General features: G+C 33.4%; 1 protein-coding gene across 3 annotated transcripts; it reads right to left on the bottom strand.

The window, feature by feature from the left end:
* Positions 1-2,124: 2,124 nt before the first annotated feature.
* Positions 2,125-15,107, bottom strand: LOC117930384 (acyl-CoA-binding domain-containing protein 4). Of its 3 annotated transcripts, XM_034851015.1 has the most exons (19): positions 14,871-15,107; positions 14,189-14,259; positions 13,481-13,544; positions 13,321-13,392; positions 12,970-13,164; positions 12,807-12,884; positions 11,757-11,867; positions 11,544-11,610; positions 8,086-8,147; positions 7,782-7,921; positions 7,004-7,130; positions 6,794-6,908; positions 6,050-6,138; positions 4,767-4,850; positions 4,490-4,675; positions 3,784-3,939; positions 3,055-3,114; positions 2,441-2,630; positions 2,125-2,334 (listed from the first exon to the last, which is right to left on the bottom strand). In XM_034851015.1, exons 1-18 carry the CDS (start codon positions 15,036-15,038, stop codon positions 2,448-2,450), a joined length of 2,028 nt encoding a protein of 675 aa, XP_034706906.1. In that variant the 5' UTR covers positions 15,039-15,107; the 3' UTR covers positions 2,125-2,334; positions 2,441-2,447. The 3 variants fall into 3 exon arrangements, with proteins under 3 accessions (XP_034706906.1, XP_034706907.1, XP_034706905.1); XM_034851016.1 differs by having other exon boundaries at positions 2,125-2,630; positions 3,784-3,936; XM_034851014.1 differs by having other exon boundaries at positions 2,125-2,630; positions 14,871-15,106.
* Positions 15,108-15,962: the final 855 nt, after the last annotated feature.

Below are 15,962 nucleotides of genomic sequence, written 5' to 3'. Positions count from 1 at the left end.
TTGAAATAGTTGCTTGAGAATTTATGTTGTTTTTAAGAATTTGAGATGTTTTTGGGTGCTTTTTGTAGAGTATTTTAAAAAATAACTAAAAATAATTAAAATATGAATAAATATTATCATGGTGGGTATTTTAATCATAAATATTATTAAATGGTAAGAGAAATTTCATACCATTTTTAGATAGCAAATATCCAAATGTAATGTTTTTTATTTTAAATATTAAAAAGTAAAAATATATTTTATTTTATTTATTTATTTATTTTAAAAATTAAATATAGACATAGCATTAAATATTTCATTGGATATGTTGATATAATGTCCATTGAGTTTAATATTTAAGGATATCATATTTCATTAAAAATCATATTTTAGGATATGCATTTTACATCCAAAAAGATATCACATGATATGTAAGTGATCCTATTATGTCTCATTAATCAAATGTAGCCTAAAATTTTGAATATAATAAATGACAAAAATGAAAATTAAGGTTTGATCGACATTAACATAAATTACACAACTCGAAATATGGGATTTGAAAAGAAAATAGAGTTATGAATCTAACGTATCATGTTAGTGAATTAATCACGAAAAATTTCTAATTTGTGTAAATATTAATTACATAATTAAGAGGATCATTAATATATTACGTTAATTAACTATTTAGGTGGAAATGAAATTTTCCCTTGATTTGTAACTCATATTAATCTTATTAGTCTTTGTTGATAAAGAAGTACATGAAAACATACCTTTTTTTTTTCTCTTAATGACACAATTGAGAAGATTTAGAAAATAAAATCTCAAATACAATGGATTATGTTAGTTTGGTTACTTATAAATTTTGATTTGTAAAACAAAAGTTTATTAAGAACATAAAATGTTTTAAACCTATTTTTAAATATGTTTTAAAAATAATTTTTATATTTAGTGCTTTATTTTTAATCATTTTACATATTTATATAAATATTTTTTTTAAACAACCCTAAAAAAAACAATTGAAAATAATTTAAAAATATTATTTGAAAATAAAAAATATTATATGAAAATACCATATTTTATAATTTCAAGAATATGAAAAAAAAAAACAATTTTCTGATTGTCAAATTTATTTTTCTATTTTTTTTGTTCTAAAAAATAAAAAATTGTTCTAAAAAACAAATGTCAAACATGCCCTATATCTCGATTTAAATTTTTGAATAAATTGTATTAATATAAAATCATTATTTCATATGGGTAAAAGAAAAAAGGACAGAAACTAAAACTAAATTAGGTTTTTTATTAATTTCATTTAAAAGGAAGAGAAAATTTCACCTCAATCATGTTATACAAACTATGGCAGTAAGTTATATCAATTATAGAGGAAGAGTTGAATTTAATAAGAATTCAAATCATCCAAATTTATATGTGATACTAAGCATTAAGTACACAATTAGAGACTTAAATTTAATAATGTAATTAGGATGTGTTAATGTGGATATACTTAAATTTAGTAAATATGGAATTTGTTTAAGGTAGAAAAAATAAATAGAAATTGGATTATTTAATTCTTTACAAGCAAAACCAAATGAAGAAAATATAAGGACAAGTTGATAACTGTTCTAAAAAATAATTCTAAAAACTAGTTTTTAAGAACAACTTTTGAAATCTGTTTTATGATTTTTATAAAATAAAAATATGTTTGAAAACCCAAAATATTTCGAACCTATTTTAAATATTTTTAAATATGTTTTAAAAATAATTTTTATATTTGATGTTATATTTTTAATTATTCCACATATTTGTATAATTATTTCTTAAAACAATAATATAAAATATTTTTTGGTTGTCAAACATGTTATCTGTGTTTCTTGTTTTAGATAACAAAAAACTATTCTAAAAAACAGTTCCCAAATAGACCCTAAATGCATATAGATAGTTTAATTCCAAATTTGAAACTAAAATAATTTTACAAAATGACTATTTTTAAAAGGTAAATTTAAAGCTAAAATATGTGAAATAAAACTAATAGCACCTATTTATATGTGAAATTTAAATTTTAAAAAAGAAGAATATAAAAGCAAAGTGAAATTTATAGTGCCATCACCTCATAATGGTAATATGAAAGGAGGTAAAACAACAAGAATTATAAGAGACTGGGGAAGTTGTTCAAATCATCCTCTCAGTGCAGAGTACAAATGGTAAGCCTATACTTCAATCATATTTTTTGGATTCAATTACAGACAGATAAAAATTGTGACTGTCATATGCAAAAACTACATATAGTAAAAACTTACACAACATGTATTCATATGAGAAAAAGCCCATCTCAGCCAGCAGACACCTATGTCTTATTTTCTATCAAAGGAAAGAACTGGGTTAAAAAAGACCACAAAAATCATTGACCCCAAAAATAATGGATGACAACCAAATCTAAGTGTCTTCTAGTGTAACAAAAGGGTACCGATTTTTCAGGCATCATCGGCTTTTTCATTTGGTGTTCCAGCAAGCCAACCCCACATGCCACCTGAGCTCTGCCTCTGTTTTGCGTTTAAAGCTTGTTCTGAGGCAGCCTTTTGTCTCTGTAGCAGCTCAAGTTCCTTTTGTAGGGTCTCCATTGTCTGTAGCTTTTGTCGAAGTTCTGCAACGTCCACCTGTTGGTTCAACAGTTAATTAGCATATGACCTTGACCCTTATTGTGACAATCACTGAGGAGGTTTGGGGTTTAGATTAAATCAAATCAAATCAAGGAGGATGAGTTCAGGCTGAAATCTTAAAACCTCGGCCATGAACTTGAAAAAGGAAAAGGACATTTTGGATCTAAATATTTTCTCGTTTTCCAGTATTGAAATAATGTATTCTGGGTAGATGTAGTTGATTTCCGTTGCAGTAAGAGCGGAGTAAATCCGGTAAAACCTAGGGTAACCATGAAAGTAATTTCTAACATTGAACAAACAATGACAACTCTTTACAGTCTTTCTTTGACAGAAAACAATTCCTAATTATGCTGAAATAGAGTAATAAATCAAATGATTGAGAACAAAATAGGGGCGGGTGCTCCAAAGATTGAGCACATACCTCAAGTTTGAAACATCTTGACTGCTCAGCAGCAAGTTGACCACGTACTGATTGGAGCTCCTGCCACGTGAATACAGAAAAGTTAAGGAGATATTATTAGAAGGGACAGCTACTTTCTGTGCTAGGAGAAGCTTGCTTTCAAGCAAAATTGAAGGTAATTCAAGTTCATTTGCACTCTCGAAGGAACTTAGTAATTTCGTACATTCCCACAATTGGAAGCAAGTTGTTAGGATCCTTTTCTTATATCTAAAACAGCATGCAATGACAAAATTCCAGTTACCTAATGTACAAAATGATGAAAATTGGAAAGGAATTACAAAGAGTAATAGGATCAAGATTCAATATTTGAAACCAAAGCTTCACTAAAAGCTCCATTGTTTTTTATGGAAACGATTCTCAATTGAAAATTAATCTTTAAGAAGGGTCAGTTTAAAACATTATCACTGCTTAGTCATGTAACTTTTCATAATACATCCAAGCCCATCATTTTGATGGAAGTACTCGCGAAAATTTGGAGCAATTTTTTTTTTCAATTCTTTTTCATCTTTTGTCTAACATGGCCAGAAGTCTTCCCCTCAAGGAAATAACTATCTCTTCGCTATCACATCCAGTAGTCATAAATAAAGGATTCCTATCATATCTTTCAACATGACAAAAGAGCCTAAAGGTACAAAGACAAAACAATGCACACTTCTCCCTGAATATCAATTAAACACCAGAAGTAATTACCTTGTACAGGTCTGAGTTTCGAGTCTCAGCTTCTGCTAACTCTTGCTTTAATTGGAGAGACTGCGTCTTCTCCTTGTTGAGTGATGATTCTAGCTCTTCTTTCTCTGACTTCAGAGTTGCAATAAGACCTTCACCAGTTTCTTCATTTTTTATCTTCTGCACACAATTATAAAATTTAGGAGGGAAGGGATAAATTAGAAAGCATAGTTAGAAATAAAAGATTCAGGACTCATTTGAAAACAACGATTATTAGTTCAACTGGATAACTAGTTGTAACATGTGGACAAAGCTGGAAAGCTAGTTTGGATGAAAAATAGGTAATACGATTTGTGATCAATTAAAAATAAACAAATAAGCAATTCTAAATGGGAGAAGCAATTCATTTCTATTAAAAAAACAGCATGTATTTTTATTCTGAAATTTTTGGGACTAATTCAACACTTTAATGAACAGCTACAGAATTGTTGAGAACATTCATGAAAATTACATTCACCTAATTAAAAAAAGAAAAACCATGAACTATTCAAAACCTTTTACAGTTAATATAAATTTATGATTGTCACCATTCTTAAGAGAGAATGATTCAGGTCAAACTCCATCAGCAGTATATTTTGCATGCCAACAATATGATGGAGGATATCTTAGCAGCAGTGTCCAACCAATTATGACAGAATAAAAAAAGGAGAAAATGGAAACAAGATATTACCATGGGTTCTGAATCAACATTGTCCATAACAATTTCCCTTATTTTTCCTTCTTGACCTGCTTCAAACTCAGACTCAACATCTCTGGTGGCATTAGTAGCATTATGCACAGCAGAAACGCTTTCAGGCACAGGCTCCATTATTTTTGTTTGCAAGCTTGATTTATGGCTAGGTTTAAGAACGTTGACCTAACAGCAAGTAAACAAATAAATAAATAATAAAGATGAGGAACGGGCAGGACTCTGAAAGGCACACAAAGTAGTAAATATAGGTCTTAACCTCATTGCTGTACCGCCCATTGTATCCTCCAAAAGATATGAGAACATCTTCGCCATTATAGGAGCCTACAACCAAACTCAAGCCCTGCAATTGCAAACAATCCGATAGTGATTAAGTGCTAAATGCCTTGTGTTGAAGGCAGTTTCACAGCAAAAAAAACATATATAAAAGACTTTGTCATAAATCTTTATTATTTAGTGCCACTGCATGGATTGCCCTTTAATCAGACCCAAACATTATAAATTAGACAAGACAAGGCATGTATGTAAACAATATAGCAGGTGCAAAGCAAAAGCAAAGTACAAGTTCTACTTAACAGTTGGATCAACATCACCAAAATTGAACCTCTTTATTATTTCTGATATTTGCAGCATACCCAACACGTAGTTTGTTAAGAAGAAAAACAATCATTGAAGGACAAAGAGTACTTCACCACTAGCAAATTACAATTAAAAAGAAATGGTAGTTTTTGCAGGAGAAAGACTGCTACTGCTCTCTGAAAACCTTCATCAGCCTGCAAGCTCTACCTCAACACTATGAAGTCCTAGCAAAAAGAAGTGGCAGTGAGGGCATTTGTCCTATATTTGCAAATCCAACTCAGTCTTGCCATCCATAGATTCACACAATTAATGAGAATCTCAATAAAAGGTGGGTAATAAACTGGATCTCGAACTCCAACTGGCTAGCTTCTCGTTTGATCATCCAAAGGCCCATATTCCCATTCTGCCTAGATCTGGCATCACAATTTATATTGTTTCAACTGTTTTGAGAAGACAGGTATCCTAGCCAGTTACAATTCTGAAGTTCTTCCCAGGCCCATCCCTTTTATCATTTTGGAAAAGAAAATAAGACTAAAGGTAAACAGTATTGCATATTTGTCCTTACTTCACCCTTTAAACCCCAAAATGTTTCACACTTAATGCAAATTCGTTCTTTCGGAGATCAGTAAACTCCACAGTCTACTTCATCTATCCTCACCAGTATAACTGTCCAAAAGAAGTTATTCTTTCAAAACATGCTTAATGTTGAAGAAGCTAATTAAGAATATTGCATTAGTTTCACACTTTATCTGACTGATATACATGTTACTAGACCATCCATAATTTCTATAAGTAGCATAAAACTGTTATGAAGGTTCATTTCAGCTTTAACTTTTACTTCATGCTTTCTTATAGCATAATATGTCTACAAACTATTGTATCTCAAGTTTAGATGTTCTGCATCTTACAGGTATGACTAGAATTATGAAATATATGCTATCATTAACCTATTAAGTAGAATACCTCACTAGCAAGAGGAACACGCCCTTGAACGGTAGTTACAACTGACCACACAAGTGTGGACATGTTCAAGACAACAGTTTCAGAGACCCCTGCAAGAAGTTAAAAGAAAGAAATAAATTCCAATTAATAAGTGTTTTAATATTTTTGGAAATTTGATGATTTTTAAAATTTGTACAAATATTTAATTTCTTCACAAGCAGTCATCTTTGCTAGCAAAATGCAGAGGAAATTTCTATGAATGCATCTGGGATTTTCAGTCCCGAAATCTGCTTTAACCAATCTAGAATAGTGTAGTAGATCATGTAATGGTTGCTGCAGTCCTCATTGTGCAGCTCCAAGAATTAATTCAAACTCCTATAATGCATATCCCTTTTTTAATCTTATTTCTTTCTTAAACCAGATACTCACAGGAGTGGCAGGCCTGGATACTGCTATAATATCACTTTTTGAACTAAAGTAGAACATATCTATGAAGAAATATTGCCTATCAAAAAAAATATACATCTATGAAGAAATAGCATCATCTGCCTCTAATGAAAAGAGGAGAGAAATAAAGTAGATATTTACGTAGTACAAGTGTGAAGTCTAACAGATGCAGTTACAACTCCTATCACACTTCTGGAATGCAAAACTGAACATCATGATGGTTTTCAATAGATCCACATATTTATTATTTCCAAGACCACCAGTTAATTTTGAGAAAAGTATAAAGGTTAGCTAGCAGTCAGGAAGCTTGATACATACCACTTTTATTATCACCACCACCAACAATAAACCAATTCTCCCCAACTGGCACACCTGCATGTCCAGCCCGTGGAGTCGGTATGTCACCTTGTTGAGTGGGTCTTGACCATTCCATCTAAAAATCCAAATACACGAAATGGATGATAATAGTGTCCCATCATACAACAACACAAATACTGAAAGGTATAGATAATACAGAAGTTATCTTACAGCTTGCAAATCAAGGACATGCAGATCATTGAAGCAAGTAGCATGTGAACCACCACCAAAGATAAGAAGGTAACGCTCTGCATGTACTGCAGCAGCATGATCAGACCTTGGAGATGGAGGCACACCCCTACAGAATAACAAAGAAGAATCAACCTTAGAAATTGAAATTTAAACCTGATATTAATCTTTACATTCTATAACAGTTGGAAGAAAGGGTTCACTCGTTAATGACTGTAGATCATAAACTCAACCTTTAATAATATTTTTTGACTAAATGATTAAAACTTAAATTGTTATATTACGGGGCTGGAAGAGGAACTACCTAAAGTAGCCCTCTCTCCATCCTCTTGCCACATTATATATTCCAAAACTTCCTCTAATTATGCTGCTGTTTAGTTCATTAAAAGTTTATTTGAGAATAACATATATTCAGGATATTGGATAAAGAAATAGCTGGGATCACCCTCATTATGTGCAGGAAGTTATAGGGGCACTGCTATAACAATACATCTTAATTATGGAAATCATAAAACTAATTGAACAACTCAAATATGGTGGCCTAGTTTATTTTTTTTATTTTTTTTATTAGTAAATAGAATGGTGGCCTAGTTAAAATGTGCATAAGAAACAATGACAAAATTTGTTGTGGAAATTTTTGTCATTATTATGGGCAATCTATCTGCTGAATGGCTTCTGTAAATCCTTTGGTATTCCAAAACCAAGACAAAATGGAAAAGACAAATAAGTAAGCTTATGACATTTACAGAAAGCAACTTACACAGCATCTATTTCATCCCAGGTCATTGTTTCTAGGTCAAGAAGATGTAGATCATTCAAGAGAGATCTCTTTGCATCTTGTCCACCAAATATGACCAAGCTTGTCCCAACAAGGGTTACAGATTGACCTCCTCTTGACGCCTGCAAAGCACAAATAATAGTCATCACATTGTGACTTACCCCAATATACACTAATTTCAACTTCTACAGAGCATCGTCCCAATTCCATCAACATCAACTTCTGCTAGAATTAGGTTCATCAATACTTTTCTCATCATTGCATATAGGAAAGAATAAATAAATACCGGTGCCTTGCCGTAAGTTTTTAAGGTTGACCATGTACAAGTTTGCAGATCAAATGCCTTCACTGCAGAGAGAAAACAACAAAAGCAATAAGCTATAACTGAAGAAAAAAAATGTTGCTTAAAATACAAAGTGTTTTTCCAATTTCAGTAAAATATATGAACATTCCACCAATATTTCCCAATTTAAGTAGAGGAAGCAACCTCAATGATCACATGAATGCCAATACAGAAATCAAACTTTATAATAATTTTTTTTTTTGATACATAAACACAAATATATTAGCAAAGGAAAACGCCGCAAGGTACACAGGGAGTATACGAGGCGACGACAGCCTCACAACAAAGGACCAAAAAACAAACAAAAAACCCACCAGCCCTCAACTGGAGGCTAGCCACTCCAGGAAACCTATAAGGGAGCGGGACTCCGCACCATTATACAACTTTGCCCACCCCCACAAATTACAAACAAAAGAATATTTAATTTTCTGTATAGCTAGCTCCCCCCCCCCCCCCCCCTAAATGCTAATCTATTCCTTTCTTTCCACACCGTCCAAAAAATAAATAACGGTATGGATCTCCAAATTCTCTTCCTCTTTTTGCCCACAAAAGAACCCTTCCAGCTGATAATCACCTCCTTTACAGTTTCTGGAAAGACCCACTGGGCTCCAAACAGACTAAGAACCATCCCCCATAACACTCCAGCCACTGTACACTGAATAAGAAGATGATTTACATTTTCCTCCTCACTACCACAAAGGTAACACCGGTTAGGCATCTGCCATCCTCTCTTTTGAAGCCTATCAATAGTAAGAACCCTCCCCCAAGTAGCTTCCCATGCAAAAAACGCTAACTTGGAAGGAACGTTCTCCACCCAAACTCCTTTTTTGGGAAACATAGGGGTACTATGGCTGATCACCAGCCCATACGCATCCTTGACTTCATACTTCCCATTTTTTCCCCCCTTCCATACGGCCAAGTCTTCCTCCAAGGATATTCTTTGACTCCTTAGGATTTGTAGCAATTCGTCAACCAGGGTCAGCTCCCAATCATTGAAACTTCTAATAAACCTAAGGTTCCAGCCTCCTTGGCCAGCGGACTGGTCCCATAACTCCCCCACAGTGGCACTTTTTTGTGCAGCCACATTAAAGAGGTTAGGGAATCTCCTGGCCAGCCCCACATCCCCACACCAAGTGTCCTTCCAAAACCTGATTTTGGTGCCTTTTCCAACCTTAAAAACCATATTGTTCCAACACCAATCTGCTTCTTTCATAATCTCCTTCCATAGCCCAACACCAAACGCCCCATTTGCTTTTTTAGTTCTCCACCCAAATTCCTCTTGCCCATACTTTGCCACAAGAACACGTTTCCACATCTCCTCCTTGGCATGAGCAAACCTCCATACCCATTTTCCAAGGAGGGCTTTGTTCAAGAAGACTAGTTTCCTCAAGCCAAGCCCCCCCTTCTCTTTGCTCACACACACCCTCTCCCAACTGACAAGGTGAGCTTTCCTCTCCAAACTTCCCCCTCCCCACAAGAAGTCTCTTTGCAATTTTTCTAGTCTATAGAACCAAACAAATATTTGCCACAAAAAAATGTTGCAATTTACGTGTTAACAAGAAGACAAAACTGCCTAAATTAAGCTTTTTTTTTTTTTTTGGGTGATATTCTGGGAATTTTAAAATGTAAACTGCAAGGTACTTTTAATTTGAACAAGTAAATTTATTTGGTCTTGGCAGAAAAAAATTATCTCAACTAACGCAAATTTTTAAGTTTGCATTAAGCAATCCAACCTCTAATCATCAATAATCATCAATATGGATGTATTTTACAATTCTAATTCACCAACTAAGTGATACTTATCCAGTTTTGGTAGATGCACACTTCCTAGATGAAAAGTTTGGCAAGCGGTTAGGGTGGGAATATGGGAGGCTCTAGGTTCAATTCCCATTAAAAAAAATGAAAAAAAAAGGGGGCCAAGGACTACAAACAGGGTAGGGGTGGCAATTCTTAAAACAATTCACCAAAGCAACCCAAAAATGACTTTAAGTTAGCGGGTTTGATTCGAGTCCAATAGTGCTGCAAACAAATTGTGACAAGTGTCAAACCTCCTATCCCACCCATTTATGAGAAGGATCATGTTCAGGTTGGGACATTTCAATCATACTTATTTACTTATTGTGTCATGTTTGCATGCTTATATATATATATGACTCGTTTAAATAGAGTCTTATGTTGCTACTATGATTACAACTCATATTGGACCAGTTTAGCTCATATAACATTTTTTATTCTTAGAGTTTTTGTTTTCTATATAAGAGTTCTTGTAATTTACATTGACTTCATTGCATAGAGTTAAAGTCTTAATTGGGTTAAATAGATTACAATCATATCAAATGGATTAACATACATATTATAGGGTAACTACATGTCAATTTGAACATGATATAGCCTGACCCAACCCAATCTTTTTATTACATAAATCATGTGTGTCATGGTGTGTCATGCATGTTATCCCTATAACAAACATGTAGTCTTCAAGAAAAGATAACAAAATGCTAACAAGTTGTACTTAGGCTTGAGTACATTTTTAGAATATTCTTTAACATGACATGGACCCAACTCATTGTTGCTAGTGTTTTCAAAATCAAACTGATCATTGAATTAGAAAAGTTATTAGATCATAGTTCATTGGTTGGACCGGTGGTTCAATCTGCTTAAACTATAATGTCAACATGACTTCATGAATATATAATTCTTATATTATTAACATTTAAAATAATTATAAAAAAAGCATATATAATTAAAAATTTTAATAATATTTCATTTTTATCCTTGATAATATCAAATCAAGATAAGGATAAATATAAATGTATTAATATTTTTAATTTTATTAAATAAACATGTATAATATTTAAGTGTGAAGATTTATTCAAGCAGTAAAAAATTCTAAAGATTCAATTTTATCTACACCTCAAATTAAGGAAAAACTTGCATTTAAAAGCTTCAATGATTTTTACAATCCTAGCTATGAAAGGAGACACAAGCACGAAAAGATCCTCTCCTCACAACATTAGTCAAACATCAACTAACTCTAACATGAAATAACTTCAAACAAGAAACTGTGCCATGTAAACATTATATACTGATCCATGAGGAATATGAATGAATTCAAAATAATTAAAAAATAATTATAAGTCAAACATATATTTCTCTTTTTTCAGTTGAGGGGACTGCTAAATGAAATATAGTGAGTTAGTTAGTTATCTTTGAAGTTTTCATTCAAATGATAATGATATTTGACATTCTCACAGTGTTTCCTCAATTCCCCTAAAACTTTAAAATAGTCATCCCAATCAAAATGTTCCACATTGTTCTAACTTTTATTGGAATGATATTTCTGCAAAAGTGACATAATCCTGTATGAAATAGGAGGACGTTAAAATGATATTGACTTGTACCTTGGATTGTTTCAGAGGGATCTTTTGTGTGTCCAGCAATTGAAAGAAGCTTATTTTCCCATTGTATCTACAGAAAAAAAGAGATATGAACATGGATTTCACAAGAAGAGGATTTTCAATATTGGCACAATGCATTTCAGGACATGGATGGCATACAAAGGTCAATAACTTTGTCTCCAGAAATCTAGAAAATAAATGAAAAACTATACTAACCAAGGAATGACCAGCACAGGAAGGTAATGGTACAGTAGATGGTGACTCCAGTGACTCAGTCCCGGCCTTAACCTCAACCTTGGACCAGGTCCAACTTCTCAAATCAAGAACCTGCATTGTTCCTCAAATTGAAGAAGTTATATCCTTAACTATCCAGATGAAAAGAATACAAATTAAAGATTAAAAAGAATTATAAGGTTTTTTTTAAAAGGTTTTTTATGACAAAGGAGACAGGCCTGCCTAGAACCTGCATTGTTCTTTGAACAGTAAAGAATTGAATTTATAATTCAGATTTCCCAAGCAATAGCTTAAGAAACTAGACCGATATAACATGAGAAGAAAATATAATGCATTTGCACATCATCATTCATGCTACCACATTAGAAGAAGTATGTAGCCTGCTTTTGTTTAATGTGGATCTTATGTAAGGAAAGAAACGAAAGAGTATTCAATGACATTGAACGGTCCAACCAAGCTTTAAAACTTCCTTTTTTGTACACTTTTGTGAATTGGGGTAGGGTGTATTTAGAAGATCATTCTTTGTCCATGATTGATTTTATAAAGTGGCTTTTGTCTAGTTAGGAGAAAGGTTTTCGTCTTTCTTTTTGCCTAGCTTCTTGGGCATAGTTTGTACACTTCATGTGTACTTTTTTTGCCGCTTCTAGGCTTTACTAATACGATCTGTTATTTACCTATCAAAAAACAAAAAATGTAGCCTGCTTTTGTTGCACATCATCATTAATGCTACCACTTAATTTCCACAGATACAAATCGAGTAGATGGTTATAATTGTAATAACAGGAGTCAACTTATGTAATCACTCCACCAGTCCACCTTCGCACAACTCATATTTGCCTCTCTGCCTTCCCCTCCCCCTCTTTCAACCATACATAGGTTTCTCCTCTCCCACCAAGGTGACCATCTTTCTCACTCCTATGTAACATGTTTTGCACACCTTTGGCTAACAAATATTGAGATGCATCATATGGTTTTCTGTGTTAAAATTTACATATTAGGCTCTCTCTACACCTAAGCAAATAGTTTTCCTACCTGAAGATCATTAAGGTAACGACCATTGTGGTTTCCACCAAATATATACATTTTATCTTGAACAACTGCTGCTCCATGCTGCAAATTCAAGAAAATTTTGTTCAGAAAGGGAGGGAAACAGTGATGGATTCAATTAAATTCTAAAAAGGAGACAGGCCAATACCTCATATCGTGGTTTAGGACGTTGACCAGACACTGAAGGAGCAATCCACTGATCATAGACAGCAATTGAACCAAGGCCCTCCAAGACAACATCCTTGTCCTGAGTTTCCAACATGCTGCCATTTTCATGAGAAATAGTCTTTGTCTCAGGAAAAGAGTTCCCATTCTCCGTAACTGGTTCAACTTTTGGATGATGCTATAAACAAAAAATAAACACTGTTATGACTTAGATAAATAACTAAGAGAGAGGCTGACGACAGAATCCATAGCTAGCACTGATATAAGAAATCATCATCAATACTACAAAGGCAAAAAGAGTAAAGTTGGAATGTATAATTTCCAGGGTACTCACATTTATTTCCACATCTACCACTGGCTCTGCAACAAAGTCAGATGCTCTTGAATACCACCCCGGATCTTCTTCCTACTCAAAAAGAAAGAGCAGAAGTGAATAACTGAGGTTCCATATTACATGAAAAAAAACACGAATCTCATATTAAGTTTGCATGGACCTCCAGTATTTTCACAAAAAGCCGCATTGCTTCTGCTGCAGCCATGTTTCCAAGCCCATGCCAGCTGTATAAACAGGGAAAGCCTTTAAGAAAAACTCAAGAAGGTATCAACAGATGTGTTATGATATAGAAGTCAAATATGTGAATCGTTAATAAGGAACCTGGCGCAACCTATAAATGCAACTCTTTGTGTGAAATATCACACCCAAAGATGCCAAAAGTGCAGCGACTTAAGGAAAGAGCAAATAATTCATCCGGAATAAAATACTATAGAAAAATAAATAAAAACGGAAAATTTTAATTCATTCTAATGACAACAACTCAATGATGAAAGCATACATTCTACAGGAAAGTAAAAATGTTCAAAGCTTGGCTAGTTTTGACTTGCCAACCGATCCTGTATTATTGTCAGGCTTAAATTCAATTTTCAGAAGAAAATAAATAACTAACATCCAAATTTCAATAAGAAAAATTTTATATTTTGTAATAGTTAAGCATTACTCTGCTTGTAACTGTCTATTGAGCCCAAATTGACTAAGAAATCAGATTCAAGTTTACACGTATTGAATACACAGCCAGCCCAGTCACTTGTAGTGGATGCACACAGTTAAGAATCGACCCAAGCTTGTCAATGTGTTTTAACGAGCATCTCTATATATTTCGGCAACTGGGAACATGCAAATCAAAATTTTGAAATAGAAAAGTTACCTCGTCCACTTGCTTTGTTCAATGGGATTCCAACCACGTGGCTTTGGAATGGTACATCGCCCTACTGTAGCCTGCAATCAGAATTAATCACGGGGAAAACACATTGGTATACAAATCCATCAAAACAATGAACACAGACACTTGTTCAGCAACATTTCTCTAATAACATGTCTGAGATTTCAACTGCTACACCTAGATCCAACAACCATAGAAAAAAGAATTCAATATACCGAATCCTAAATTGTCATGCAAACAAATATATAATCCAATTCCCGCCAGAATTTCAATCTCAAAAAATTCCCACCCATGATCACTAACCATTTCTTGGCTGCCAAGAAAGCTGAAAAGAAAAAAAAGAACAGAAAATAACGTGTCCACTGGGGTTTCTACTTGATCCGCATTTGATCCAAATACGTGTTAGGCTCAGTTCAGACAATTCTTTTCCTCTTTCTCCATATTTATCCCAATCAGTGGAAATCCAACTTTTTAAAACATAATTTCCTATAATACCCAACATTTCTCGGCATCCAAACTAACAGATCCCAATCCACAAAACCAGATCCGGCCAATTCACAGCTAAAAACTGCCAATGCACGCCAAATTAAAACTCCACCAATGAAACAACATCAAATTCATTGTGGATCATGACAAAAAATTCGAAAATTGGAGACACTTTGCGAACCTGTTGGTAGAGGGCGTAAAGGAGCAAAGCGACGTCGTTTGAGAACTTGGAGCTGACGCCCTTGGAGGATGAATTGGGGGATCCATCGAAACCGGCATAGGAGGCGGCAGCGTAGAAGCGGTCGGGATAAGCGAGGCCGGAGCTTGCCCTCGCCATGGCCATCGACATCGTCGTCTTGTGTTATCTCTCTTCTTTCTGCAGATCTGCAAGAGTTTTGAGAGAGAAACGGAAGATTCAGAGACTATTGGGCCCTGGGCCTGGCCCTTTTATAGGCTATTGGGCTTTCTTTTGTAAAGTCTCTGTCTCGTTGGTGTTTTGCCCAACTTTGTGCTCTCCACGTTTTAAATTAAGAAAACTTCGAACCCAAAAATCACACAAAATAGACACGGAAACAGACAAAAATGGGCAAGCAATTCTTATAAAAATATTATTTGATTAAAAGATAAAGGAAATGATCTCAAATCTATACGTCTTATCTTTTTTAATTTTGAATTTGATTATTTTCATATCAATTTTAAAAGAGAATATTAGAATATGTTTGAGAGAGTGATTTAAAAAAAAAAATTATGTTTTTAAAAATAAAAAATTTATAATATTATTTAACCACTGTTCTCTTTAAATAATTTTTAAAAACAAAATAAAATAAATAACAATTTTTAAAAAATAAATAAGAGTTGTTATATGACCAAACGAGTTTTAATAAAATCACTCCATGTTGATTTTCAGCTTAGGTTCCCCCTGAGGTTCAATAGGTCAAGTCGGAATATCAGATTGCAGTAAGGATTCATTTTGGATAACACTTTTAATTTGCACAAGTGAATGAAAAGTTTAGTAGAAGGGCCAAATGGACTCTTATTTAAAAATAATAATAATAATAATTACACAAATGTCATGTTTGAAATATTGGAATAAATAATGAGAATGAAAAATTAATTTTATCTCCTATTTATTCGTATGGTTAAACTATTTTTTATAATGGAAATATAAAGAAAAAAACCATTGTTATCTATGTTATGATTTTGATTCCTCTTTTCTCAATGATTATGACTCCCTTTGGATCTTGTCTTCCATTCCCCGTTCCCACTTACCAAA

Source organism: Vitis riparia, chromosome 14 (genome assembly GCF_004353265.1).
Source record: "Vitis riparia cultivar Riparia Gloire de Montpellier isolate 1030 chromosome 14, EGFV_Vit.rip_1.0, whole genome shotgun sequence".
In the NCBI taxonomy this organism is placed as follows: domain Eukaryota; kingdom Viridiplantae; phylum Streptophyta; class Magnoliopsida; order Vitales; family Vitaceae; genus Vitis; species Vitis riparia.
The sequence above is the reverse complement of the archived record's forward strand: the minus strand, read 5'-3'. Positions and strand labels throughout refer to the sequence as shown.

What these genes read in the sequence shown, in the direction of transcription:
- LOC117930384 (XM_034851015.1), bottom strand. Translation starts at nt 15,038, where the DNA reads ATGTCGATGGCCATGGCGAGGGCAAGCTCCGGCCTCGCTTATCCCGAC. An exon ending in GAACAAAGCAAGTGGACGAG is followed by an intron (nt 13,545 to 14,188) that starts GTAACTTTTCTA and finishes CTGTTTATACAG; the next exon opens with CTGGCATGGGCTTGGAAACA. An exon ending in TGGGATGAAATAGATGCTGT is followed by an intron (nt 7,131 to 7,781) that starts GTAAGTTGCTTT and finishes GTTATTCTGTAG; the next exon opens with GGGTGTGCCTCCATCTCCAA.